Below are 13711 nucleotides of genomic sequence, written 5' to 3' on the forward strand. Positions count from 1 at the left end.
TCAACAAGAGTCTACTGGCATCTTAACTTATTTTATTAATCATCTAATCTAATTCTGACCAAATCTCTCATCAATTATGGCTAATGTAATGAAGAATGCACTGCTGATAGCTACGTATCTGGACTTTTGTGAATTTCTTACTAGAACAGATCATTCACTATGATGAAAAACACTTTTCTTATACTTAAAGTTTCTCAAACATATGGGTTACTTCATTTATTTTACACAAAATGAGCTTTTCATAACCCCAATCTTAATCAGATCTTCAATCAGATCTTCAAAATACCAAGGAACAGCAGCTGAATTTTTGAAGGCTTTCACGGCCGGAATCACTTGGGTGCTGTGTGGTTTCCGGGCTGTATGGCCGTGTTCTAGCAGCATTCTCTCCTGATGTTTCGCCTGCATCTGTGGCTGGCATTAATTGATATAAGTGATATAAGATCCTCTGAAGATGCCAGCCACAGATGCAGGCGAAAAGTCAGGAGAGAATGCTGCTAGAACACGGTCATACAGCCCGGAAACCACACAGCACCCAAGCAGCTGAATTTTTATGTAGATGGGACTTAACTAACAACAAACAGTCTTTACACTCTTTAATCTTGTAATCGTTACAAAAAACTTGATATAAAGATTTTAAAGATGATGAAGATGGGAAAGTGACAGTTTTATAAGGAAAATATTATCTCTCAGTAAAGCTTTTCATAGGAAAGATAACTGTCCAAAATCACACTCAAATAAAAAGTTTGGTAATATTTGTGGCTTTGAGCAGAAGCCAATGAAATTTGTGATTGCCTTTTTACAGAATTGAACATGTTAGAATTTCCTTTGTGAGTAGACAAGTCTTTCTGATTTTCTTTACCTCGTTTACACCTTGTCTTTGGCTTTTTCTGCATGCACAGCTTGCCACAGATTTTCTCAGTGGTCAAACTTAGATCCACTCTGCACAGGCCAACAACACTGGTGCGGGCCCGGTAAAAACACCGGTGTGGGTCCAGTTGAGGGGAGAACTTTGCACGGCTGCTGCCTCTGACACGAGGCAGCACCATCCTTCTTCCCCCCAACTATTGTGCACCTAGTGCCGATAAAATGGCACCGGATGGGAGGCACAGCTTTTACACGTGTCCTTTCCCCCCCAAACTTACCTTTTCTTCCCTGCATAGCTCCGCAGGGATGAGGGGACACGCCTCCTGCCCTCCAACCTCCAAGGCATTTCCATGGCAATGGGAGTGGGTCCCCTCATCCTTGCAGAGCTACACAGGGAAGAGAAGGTAAGGTTTTTTTAAAAGGACTTGCCTCTATGCAGAGGTGCCTCCACAAGGCATGGCAGCTCTGAGGCTGACTGCATGGAAGCAGGCAAACGGCCCCGGAGCTGCACCGGGATCATTTATCTTATATCACTGGTCCGTGCAGAGTGGGTCTTAGTATCTTGGAAACATTTTCTGTGAAATCACACACCTCCTTTCCCTCATCATTGGGGGGGGGGGTCTCCCTTGTCTCTTCAGTTGCATCTCGATTGATATGACAAATAATTTATTTTATTTTTTAAAAAAACTTTTTTACAATGGAGGAGGAGGGGGAGGAGAAAATAGCTCAAGAAGAGATTGGGAATGCATAAGGGCTAGTGTTTGAAGAAAATTGAAGCTAAAAAGGATCATAAATACATAGCCCACCTCCCACAAAAACAACCACATTTTCCAGCCAAATTAGAGCTGCAGTAACACACAGTAGTTACTGCAGCAGTCTCTTGTCAATTTTCTCCTTCAAAAGCAACTTCTCTTGCCAATTTCACTTGCTCCTAAGGGCAGACTCCATATATCTTCACCCTAAACCTTGTAAATTCCAGAAGGAATTGACAAAGCTGATACAACTGACCTGGCTTCTGTCTGTGCCCTAATGTTACAGCAATGTACAGGGGGCTACAACTTTGATCAAAATCCCCAGCAGCTGATCTACTAATTGTAAGTTAGAAAAAAAGTGATATGTGCATCTACAACTTTTATATAGCTTTATATTTTCTCCCAGAACTATTTAAATCAAAATTCTTAAATTCACCTGAACTCTGTTAAAGAAGCTAATTATCTTTTAATATCTTCCCAGGTTTTTCTCTGTTGATAATTTTTGGAAGGGGATGTGCCATGGAATAGCCAAAACTCATCAGATATCAGTAGCTAGGCAGGGTCAAAACATGGAAGGGAGACCTTCAAGAAAAACTCTGCAGAGGAAGGCAATGACAAACCATCTGCGCTTTTCACTTGCCATGAAGCCCCTTGCCGGGGTTGCCAGAAGTCAATTGCAACTTGACTGCACATATAAACACACAATAATTGTCATGGGAAAATGTACACCTGTAGCGAAATAACCTTTTTGTTCCTAGTTTTTCTTGGTTTCTTTGGGTCACTCAAAAGAATAGCAACTAAACAAAATATTTTTCTAATCTTTATCTTACTGGATTGAAATATACCAAATTTCTATGTCTGAAGAAACATTCAGATGTGTACCTGTTCTTAAGAGGTTCAGATCAAAACATCACAACACTCTTCAGGTTTGGTCCCAACATTTATTCATCCCCCCGCCCCGCCCCCCAGGAGCCTGAGTTTGCAGGAGCTTGGTATTCTTAACACATTCAATATCCATCTTTTCAAATACCCTTGAGATACTCAAATACATATTTTGTGTGTTTCCTTATGCTTTGATCTGATCATTTCTTACTGTGAACCTGGAAACCCAGCAACTTAGAATGGCCAACCTACAAGGTAGTACCTGGAGATCTCTTGGGATTACCACCGATCTTCACCCTGCAGAGATCAATTTCCTTATAAAAATGACTGCTTTGGAGGATAGACTCTTCCATCCCCTGCTAAGGTTTTTCCCCTCCCCAAACCATATCCAGCACAGGCTCATCCCTCAGGAATTTCTCAACCTGGAGTTGTCAGTTCTACAGCAACCAACTGCCATATGCAAGCTGCAACCCATCACCAGCTACCTCACTCTCCAGTGCAGCAACTCAACAAAGCAAATGGTATCACCCAAACTGTGCTTTTTATTGGCACTTATACAAGAGCTATTCCTCCCTCTTCCTTTGTAAACTCAGAAAGTAAAAATGAGCTACAGAATTATAATTAATATTAAATTAATTTAATTAAATATGCTCAAATTTGCCTACTTTTCTAAAGAAAAGCCTTTTTAGACTTGGCCCTGTCCTTCCATCTGGATGCAGTGGTTTTTCTGCATCCAGCAGAATCAAGGAACCTACCTTAAGTTTGTAGACGTTTCAAACATTCAGGAAATTCATGGGAATATGGTTGTGCTGGGATAGAGGAAATGCTTCCCTTACCCACTTCCAAACTGCTCACAGAATCACAGAAACTGCTCACAGAATATAACAGAAATTTAAAATCACATTGCGTTCTTCCTTGCCAATTTGGCAAGTAATTTTTTTGGCGGGGGGATTGGCTCCCTTTTTCCTTGTGTTCCAGATTGTATCCTTTACTTGCCTTTCATTGTTATCTGCATCTCACAGAATCACCAGCCATCTGAATCCATGTTAAAGCCTATTTAAGTGCTGCCAGTTCTGAAATATTTTGGAACAGCATTCACTAAAAGCTCTCAGTAAGAAACAGTCAGTCAAATACCAACAACAGTCCAAAGTCAGTGCTGCGCCCAAACTTTCTGTAAGCCACTGATGTTAGTATTGCTACCAACTTAACTGCTAAACAACTTACCTTTGGCTTTATTCCTCCACGAACTCTGCCCCTTCCTGAGTTTCATTGTGTGTGCATGCCTTCTGCTGTGATATTACATTCTCTTCCTCTTTTGAATCTAACCTATTCATTTATCACATACTTAGTCCAATCATTTTGACAACTTTCCTCACCTTTTGACAACCTTCTTCGCCTTTCCAACAAGAACTATTCAGGTCACATTTCCTATAGCTGGGAAGACTTTTGAGATAAACTATTTTAAGGAACACAGCAAATAACATGCTAATCTGATACTGTGCAATAGCAAAGATTAGTGTTTCTCAGTGTTCAGTAGTCAACAGAAACTGAATTACAATCTGGTGTAGTGGTTAAGAGTGGTGAGCTCTAATCTGGAGAACGGGATTCAACTCCCATTCCTCCACATGAAGCCTGCTAGATGACCTTGTCCATGTCCATGTGAGGGTGGAAAATGCCACAGAGTCACAGTTGACTTATGGCGACCTTATAGGTTTTTCCAAGCAAGAGACGTTTGAAACTGGTTTGCCACTGCCTACCTCTGAATGGGCTGAGACAGTCCTGAGAGAACTCATCAAGTTTCAGAAGTAGGGAACTGAACCCAGTTCTCCAGCTTAGAGTCTGACACTCTTAACCACTATACCATGTTGGCTCTCCAGGTCATGTCTATACATTATTTATTTATATCCCAACTTTCTATCCTATGGGGTGCCAAAGTGCTAATATTCTCTTCATTTTATACTCACAGCAACCCTGTGAGATAGTTTAGATTGGAAGCATGTGACATACACCCATCTTCTATGGCAGAGGGGGGATTCAAACCTGGGGCTTCCAGATCCTAGTCTGACACTCTAATCACTACGCCACAATGAAGAGAAAGGAACAATACAGCCACTGTGGAAGGAAACCACTCATCATTTTGTGGCTGCTGAATACAGCTATTATTCTTAGAATATCTACTTTATCTAATTACAACATACACCATGGGCTGTGCAAATGTGATGTGGTTCCTCCTACCCAAGCTCTTTCTGAATGTAGCTTCTCATTCCTGCTACCAGCCAGAAGTGAACGGAAGCAGAACACAGAGCCACTGAGGAGGAAACCACTCATCACTCTGTGGCTGCTGAATATAGCCTTTCAGACTTCCTTGGCTAAGTCAACACAACAAGGTCTTGAGCAATGTGGTGTGATGATACCAGACGGGGAACATGATAGGATTCTCTAAAACTGCTAGGTCACTCTAACATTGAACAAAGGGGAGGGGTTTCAAAAAAATTCATCTTGAAACTACTGAACAACTTTTCTGTCAACATCTGTGCAGCCACCAGCCATGACATGGCCAATCCTAGGGTTAGACATGGCAGGACATCCATTACAACATGTGGCCTCTGCTTTTTCAACAGACTGACTGTTTGATTTCAACACTGGTCAGTCAATAAACCCTTCTAGGGTGTTATGGCTTCAGGCCCAACTCTCTCTTTTTCTTCTGTCTTGAAGTGTGCACTTCAAGAACTATATTCTACCTTACTGAACTAGCTGTTGCTCCATCATTTGCAGAGTTAGGCCCAGGTACCTGTCACCACTCAGCTGTACAACACAGCTACTGTTTCTGTTGATCACTGAGGGATCATATACATAAATAAGGACTGCGCGAGATAAATCAGTGGGATACCATCAGAACTAAGTTTACATATCTACTCATTTTAATACATATTCAGGCAAGAGGTAGCTGCAGGATGCCCAAGGGCATCTCCAAAATAGTGGTATGTAATAGAAAAACTGATTCTCACATCCAAAAAGACCTGACAAAAAGTGTTTTGGTGGGGGAGACTACATTGGAGCAAAATCAAACATTAGTTCAATGACACCGTATTAACAACACTGGGCCTTTCCCCACTCTCGTCCTTCCCCTCTATGCCGCGCGCTGCTCTCAGCGTGCAGCATCCCAGGCGTGTGCCCGGCCGTCCCCACGACCCCGCACTCTGCGCGGGGCCATCAAAAGGCACCCTTAAGAAGAGCGCCTGGGATGCTGCATGCTGAGGGGCGCGACAGCAGCAGCTTCGGGGCGGCTGCGCTGTCGCCGCCCCTCTCAGTGGGGAGTGCCGAGGGACCCCGCGCTACTCTCCTCGAGTAGCGCGGGGCTTAAGGTAAGTGGGGAAAGGCCCACTGATTTCAGCAAAAGCTTCTGTAGGCCAGAGCACAGAACACTAGATGAATGAAGTAGATATCAGAGAGCTGGAATGGTGTAGTGGTCAGCTAGTTGGACTAGGATCTGAGAGACACAGGTTCAAATGTTTACTCTGTCATGGAAGCTTGCTGGATGACCTTGGGTCAATCAAACACTCAGTTTTTTGTACTTACCTACCTTACAACATTGTTGCAAGGATAAAATGCAGAATGTGACTCACATGCTAAAATGGGTGGATCCCACTCAACACATGCAAATCAAGCTTGCTAATTGCACCCTTTACACTTGGTAAACAGGCAAATGGTTCTTTCTCCCACCTTGGACATTCCACAGGTATATATACTCCACTTGCTTTACCATCACAGTGGTTCTCAACCTTCCTAATGCCACAACTCTTTAATACAGTTCCGCATTTTGTGGTGACCCCCAACCCTAACATGTATCCATTTTACAGATAGAAAGCACTGATGCAGAGAATCTTAGGCGACCCCTGTGAAAGGGTCATTCAAGCCCCAAAGGGGTCCTGACCCCCAGGTTGAGAACCACTGTACCATCATCAGATCCTCTGAAGATGCCAGTCACAGATACAGGTGAAATGTCAGGAAAAAATGCTACTAGAACCATGCAGCCCAGAAAACATACAACACCTCAGGAAATATATTCTCTTATATTTACAATATATACTAGGATATGAGACCAGTTAGAAGCAAAAACAGTGATGATGACTATTCATTTAGCAGTGATTTACCAGTCTTCGTGTAACAATTTGTTCAGTTGATGGTCAATGTAATCTTGCTAGACAGAACAAGCTTACCACCCTCCTGATTTCCTGGATTTCTGAGAAGTTACAGATAAGTGATCTCCTCATCCCGTGACGAGATAATAGGAATGAGTGGGTGAACATGTCTAGAGAGGCAAACTATGTGCATTCATTCAAAATATATTGTCAGCCAGTCATTTCAGAAATAATATAAGTGCACAAAAAGAAAGTTATTCATCTCTAAAATGAAAAGGACTAGAGACTGTTTAAAAAGTGAAAGATGGGAATTCAGAGCAACTAGTAGATCATGGCAGTAGCTCCAAACAACACTGCAACAATCCAGGTGTTACTTTTTTAAGCCTGAAAAACTCCTCCAGTGGTGTGGAGGAGGGAAGGGTGGCTTTAGGGTAGGGGATGAAACAGGGTAAAGGATGCCAACGTGGTTGTGGCCTTCAAAAATGCAGCCTTCCTATTGTGGTGTGCAAACATATTTTAACTGTGATCTTTTTAAAAACCTTGTATCATGCTACACTTGGAAATTATCAGAGCATGGCAGAAAACCAGAAACCTAAAGTAGGAAATTAGGGGATGATGAGCTCTGTACTAACAATCTCTCTGCACACTGATTCAATGTGCAGAGAGGGATAGCAAATGGAAATGTATTGGCTGCACCCCTATTTTGCATGGCTCATGAGCATAGGACCTATGTGCAGAACCAGGATCCACATATACACTCACTCCCTCTGATCAGGTATGCTGCTTTCTCAATGCTGTCAGTCATGGGGAGGGATCATGGGGAGAGAGCCAGTATGGTGTAGTGGTTAACAGCAGGTGGATTCTAATCTGGAGAACTGGGTTTGATTCCCCACTCCTCCCCCTGAGTGGCAGAGGCTTACCTGGTGAATCAGATGTGTTTCTGCACTCTTAGATTCCTGCTGGGTGACCCTGGGCTAGTAGTCACAGTTCTTTGGAACTTTCTCAGCCCCACCTACCTCACAAGGTGTCTGTTATGGAGAGAGGAAGGGAAAGGAGTTTGTAAGCCATTTTGAGTCTCCTTACAGGAGAGAAAGGTGGGGAATAAATCCAAACTCTTCTTCTCCATACAAAGGCACCATGCTCATGAGCCAGATAACACATGGAGATCTGAGTGGCTGATTTCCCCTCCAGGGGCAGGGCAGCATCCTGTTACACCTTCATTCCTAGAGAGGCCGCATAGGGGCAAGCTCGCTCCGGAGGAACCACCTGCTTTGATTGTTCAGCAGTCAGGAAATGGGACGCATTTTCAGCGTCCTTTTTCTTACATCCCACATTTCAGAACCCCAGCAGTCTGCAATCTTTTAATGGATGAGTTTTAAACCAGGTTTTGCACCCTTTTCTGTAGTTCAAAGGTAAGATGTGCATTGGCTAGACCATAATTCTGGCTTTCTTCTTTTTCCAAACATTCTCATTTGTCTGCAAATAAACATAAGAAATGCTCAAATGTAGGTTAGGGCGCTTGCACCCACCGATGAAGTTTGGTCGGCTTGCCTGCGTTTAAATGCCCAGCACAGCAGGTAAAGATTACACCGGCTGATTACAAATGCACATGCCCGATTAGAGCCCGCGCGCGCACACACACACACACCACCAGGGAGGTTCAAAGGTGCTAAGCCTGAAAGTGAAAACGCCCGCGGTCTACACTGTCTGCACGTGCTGTCAAGAGACCCGGAAACCACGCCCCGTCCTTTCGGGTCTCTAACAGCCCCCTCCCTTGAAATGAATGAGACTGGCCTCGCCGAGGGGTAACGAGAGCCCGGAAGGGAAGCGGCCAACATTAGGGTCGGGAAGAGGTTTGCCTTGCCGCCCGCAATCGTAGCGCCGCGTGGACTTTTGGGGGGAGCGGCGCGAAGAGTCCCTCCCTGAAGCAGGCACCGAGCGAGAGGTGGAGCCGGGTGGTACCTTGGGGGCTGGTCCCGGCAGGGTCGGCTCACCCCAGGCAGCGGGGAGGCGTGGCGCTGGCGTTTGGCCGGACGGACACCTGGGAGCCCCTGGAGCAGAAGGACCACCCCGGGGGACGGCGGGCAGGGCTGGTCCGGCGCCAGGATCCAGCCTCGGCGGCCGCGGACGAAAGTCTTTCCCGGGCGGCATTGGATGAGGGCGCGGGGTCAGGAGGTGAAGTCAACAGCAAACAGACCCAAGAGGAGTGGCAGGCGGGGAGTCGCAGCCGCCGCCGGCCCGGGGGGCGAGCGGGAAGATCAGACCATGGACGGCAGCTGCCACCCCCAGCAGCTGCAGGAGGAAGCGGTGGAAGCGTGGCTGGATGATCACGGGGACTTTGCCCGCTCTTACTTTGTTAAGAAAGCCACAAGGTAAGAGCAACCTTGAGGGACAGACCACCCTCCTTCTCGCCTGCAGGGGAGCTTGGACGGGAGGAGCTTTTAAGCAGGGAGGGGGGACCTAAAGAAACAGCAAACTTGGCTTTCGTCCCCTGCGAGACGGAAAGCAGCAAACAAACAGCAGCTCAGTGTTGCTGCCCGAACTTCCCAGGCCAATGATTCTCTGGGGCTTCTCTGCGGTGCAAAGCGCGCCGTCGGTTGCCAGCCTTGGCCCACGTTCCGGCTAAGATCTTTCGCCGTTGGCTGCTGGGACTGAGCGCGACTTGACTCTGCAGCGCCTTGTGAGAGAGTGCATTGACCAAGGAATACATTCAGAGACGATGCATTCCCTCTTAAAGCAGTCGAGCTCAACTCTCTTACTGGAGACAACAGTATAACTTTTATTTACGGTGCTTGTTAATACCCTCGTTGTGAAAAAAAATACTGAACTCAATGTAACACATCTGCCTTCTTTAAGTTCCCGACCCTCTGAGGATTGCATGTTGATTTCTTGGATTTGATGAGATTTGTTCCTTCTGCGAGAGTGTAAACTTTTGTGGAGCAACTGTCATCGAAGCTCAGTGAGGTTCTGATTGCAAGGTGCATGTAGGGAAACCCCTGGAGATTTGGGGATGAAGTCTGAGGGGGACAAGGACCTCAGCAGGTACAATGCCATAGGGTCCACCGTCCACCCACCCTCCAAAGCATCTGTTTCCTCCAGGGGAACTGATTTCTGTAGTTTGGAGATCCGCTGTAATTTTGGGTAATCCTCAGATCCCATCTGCAGGCTGGCATCCGGTTGTATAGCAAAGTGTGGCCTTGGGCATAATTATTTGAGAGGAAGGCCTGTGCTCCCAAGCTGCGGAAGACATAGCTGTCACTTCAGGGGCTGTTAATCCAATCCACACTTGCTTGTATTTGAACTTCCCAGCAACTAGGAATAGGACCAGGGGCATGTCTGATTTTTGCAACAGTTCCTCCAGATCACTTAAATCAGCACAAGTAATCCTTTCTTGCTTCTTAACGGTATTCCCATACAGCACACTTCTATGGAAAATTCCACTATTTCTTGCACTTTTCACTGCTAGAAAGCGATTAGGGAGTTCACTGACTACGAACTGCCACCAGTAGTGGGGAGCTGTGGGAGAACACAGGAGAAATTTCTGGAGTAAAAAAGAAAAAAGAAGTTATAGGACAGTGTGATCTTCCGGTGGAACTATCTGGGATTTGAGTACAAAGGGAAAAACTTGGGGTTGGATTAGATTACCTCCAGGTAACCCACCTTCAAAGCTCTGTGGCTCAAGAATACAGCAAAAGTAAGTGGAGATTGCCCCTGCAATATAACTTAATGGATGCAATGGGGCAGTTGCAGATAAATGGGAAAGGCTAGAGGTCAGGGTGTTTCAGAGGAGCGATGTGGGTGGATTAAGACCCAGGGGGCGATGCGCTTCTCCCGTAGCTTGCCCACATCCCTATGGATTGGAACTCGTGGGAGCGAGAACCGCGATCCGGCAGTGGGGCGAGGAGTGAGTGGCGCGCCTGCGATGCTGCGCGCCTGGGAAGCCTCTTGTCCACCCAGCCTCTCTATCCCGCGAGCGCCCTTCTCCGCCAGGAGGCAGCGCTGAGCCGCCCGCAACTGTAGGCAGCCCCGCCAGGGCAAGAAGTTTTTCCCGGGAATTTATTTTCCAAGGGTGGGGTGTGGGTAGGGGGGAAAGAAGGGAAAGTACTCCCCAGCGGTCCAATGTGGAGATCAAAGGAGCTCGCCTGGAGTGTCTCATCGCTAGTTTGACATGCTGCCTTTTGGAGACAAAACGAGGTACTCTGCTTCTTTCGCGCCGAGAATTTGCTCCCCGCGGCCCGCTATTTTTAGGAGTGGCGTCGGGTTTCCATTTTGAAGAGTTCCCTTATAAACAAAGCGGGGACGATGCGGCGGGCGAACCGTCTCCCAAGCTCTTGGTGGGCTTTGCTGGGAAGTCGCCCTGGTTTCCCTCTGAGCGCCGCAGGGATCGCCTCCTGCTGTGCTCTGCCAGGGCTTTTGCCATCTGCTGCTCGGCTGCTCGCACCCCCACCGCGCCCTACCCCCCGCAGGGTACTTGTCGAGATTGATGGGGTTTGAATGAGCTGGACGCGGCTGTGCCTCTCCGCCTAGGACGGTGCGGTAAGACGAGAGGTTCCCATTAATTATTGACTCGCAGGTTGCCCGGGTCACCGCCTTCCTGGAGACCATCTGTGGCTGGCAAGGGCCCTTTCCGCCTCCGCCGGCTGTTCCCTTCTCAACGAGGCTGGGACAGGGCTCGCCCCTAGATCTTAACAGAAACCTGAACAGCCGCTATGGCCCTCGATTGGTTATACTACCTGCAATGCTGGGCGCCTGAAATGAGCGGGATTTAGTCTAATTTATGCAGTAGAAGGACTAGTCACTTCATTTATTTGCATGCAATGAGGGCCAATAAAAAATGCGCCCAAAAGTTTCATGAGTGTGCAGTATGTGGTGAATATACACACTGTTCATGTGAATCTTAGTACCTATAGTGCCTATATTATTAATCTACTAGGCAGTATGTGCATAATAACTGGATCAGTGAGCTCTAAATTGTATTGTAAGTAAAGTTTAGTTGTTAAGATTCTGAGGGCCAATCTTAGTTGGCAAGAATAATTTTTAATGAACGAGGCTGAGAGTTAAGGATGCACCCACTTTTTGTTTAAAGTACGTTTTGATTTGTATATATTACTGTAAAAGAGAATAGAAAAATGTTAAATTACTTTTCCTCCTAACAACATGATTATTTCTGTTGAAGTGGAAACCATCTCCCTTCAGTAGCTCTTGTATTAAGGTTCTGGCAATCTGATTTAAATTAAATTAGCTGCTTAATTGATTCATCATCTGAATTTTTAATAAGCAAAGAATTATGCGTTGTTTACTTTTTTGACCATGCAAATGCATAAAAATCCCTTTGGTTTGCTTTATATAACTTTTACTTTAAAACACTTTATAACACTTGTTATGATAGTAGTCCAAATGCGTACTCATAATTTGATATTATTTTATCGACAGTTGTAGATAGCCCCAGTGTTACCACAGAGTAACGTGTTTACTAATAGTTAGCTAATAAGCTTGAGCCAACAAGGACTTATTAAATAAATAATTTTTATTCCGGACCCTCAGAGGGTCTGTTTTAGAATCAGAGGAGTCGTGCTGAGTATACAAAAGTCACAGTTCTTATAGGATAAAGACAGCTGATGCATCATAAATGTTGCAAAGCCAAACTCTGTCAATTCATGACGTTTCAATATTCCCATCATTGTTAATCATGGCGATACATTGTTAAATAGCATTCTTAAGAATATAGTTTCTCACGTGGCTTGACTCTCTTTCTTTGCTTTAATTCTGCTTGGTCAGTTATTTTCCTCTACACCAGGGGTAGGGAACCTTTAACACTCAAAGAGCCATTTGGACCTGTTTTCCATGGGGAAAGAAAACACTTGGAGCCGCAAATAATTTTTGACATTTAAAATAAAGATAACACTGTATATATTGGATTTTTTAACCTTTTACTCCGCTCATTCTGAGAAGCGCATGGATGCGTCCACCCTGCTGCCTGCAGGACGGGCAAGGATGGGGCCAGCGGCTCGACCTCGCCGGCCACCGGGAAAGCACCCGCCCCGCTCCAACGGGGCAGGTGAGAGGGGAAGCCCGCGGTGCGGCCCAGCCGGCTGCAGGCAGTTGGTGCGCCCGCCCGGCTACCTGCAGGGCGGGCAAGGATGGGGCCGGTGGCTCGTGGAGCCACAGTGCAAGGGCAGAAGAGCCACATGCGGCTCTCGAGCCGCAGGTTCCCTACCCCTGCTCTACACACACACTTTCTCAGCTCATTGCTAAGTAAAAGTATCTTTTCTTTGGAATGTGGGAAGAGACAACAGGGGCTGTTTTGGAAAGCAAAGTACCTTTTGCTATTTCTGAGCCATAATTCTTAATGCTAAAATGTCTTCAAGAAAACTTGCTTAAGTTACATATAAGTATACTTCAGTTGAAATAATCATTTAAATGCTTTATTTCTATTTTCTATTTTCTGGGTCTGCGCTTTAGATATGTTTTTAGTTGAAGACATTATTTTCATGAGCTTTGTCTTTTCACACAAGCATAAGATGTATCTTTTTCTGGAATGTAGGAACATTGAATGCTTTTTCTTAACAAAGACACTTTTTCATGATTCTGTGAAATGACTTTAAGCTGTATTTCTGCCAGAATCTTTTTCTCTCCATTATTTTCCTAAATAATGGGGAGAAGGAAGAAATAACCTTCTGGTAAATCTAAAATCATTTCCTTTTTCTCTTTTTCTCTCTTTCTCTCACTTTCTCTCACTTTCTATTTCCTTCTTACTTTCACTCCTTTCCTTCTGTGCTTACACCAGTACTTTAGTTTTTAAAAATATAGTTGATTATATTATTAATCTGGGTTAATATCACATTCATGAGGGACCATCACCCCAATCTCACTTATTTTATGTATATAGCGTCACTGATCATAGCATGCTGATGCACTGATACATCTGCGTATATTCCCTATGTGTACAGTACTGGCGGATTCTTGTCTTGGATGGTTTTGTTTGACTGGCAGGGATGCACTACTCAAACTAATTTCAAGAAATAGCAGTTTGTCTGGAAAACCTTCTTCCCTTACATTCTGATCCCATTC

General features: G+C 45.3%; 1 protein-coding gene across 4 annotated transcripts in view; it reads left to right on the top strand.

Moving 5' to 3' along the window:
- The first annotated feature begins 8465 nt into the window (after window positions 1–8465).
- PDE5A (phosphodiesterase 5A) overlaps window positions 8466–13711 on the top strand; it is a 78840-nt gene continuing 73594 nt past the window's right edge. For 2 of the 4 annotated variants that reach the window (XM_048509488.1, XM_048509489.1), the window contains exon 1: window positions 8466–9012. In XM_048509488.1, the coding sequence (XP_048365445.1) occupies window positions 8795–9012 (218 nt within the window). In that variant the 5' untranslated portion in view covers window positions 8466–8794. Of the gene's footprint in view, window positions 9013–10706; window positions 10835–10948; window positions 11177–13711 lie in introns of those variants that run through there. The other 2 variants (XM_048509490.1, XM_048509491.1) reach the window with 2 other exon arrangements.

This window comes from Sphaerodactylus townsendi, linkage group LG10 (genome assembly GCF_021028975.2).
Source record: "Sphaerodactylus townsendi isolate TG3544 linkage group LG10, MPM_Stown_v2.3, whole genome shotgun sequence".
NCBI lineage: Eukaryota > Metazoa > Chordata > Lepidosauria > Squamata > Sphaerodactylidae > Sphaerodactylus > Sphaerodactylus townsendi.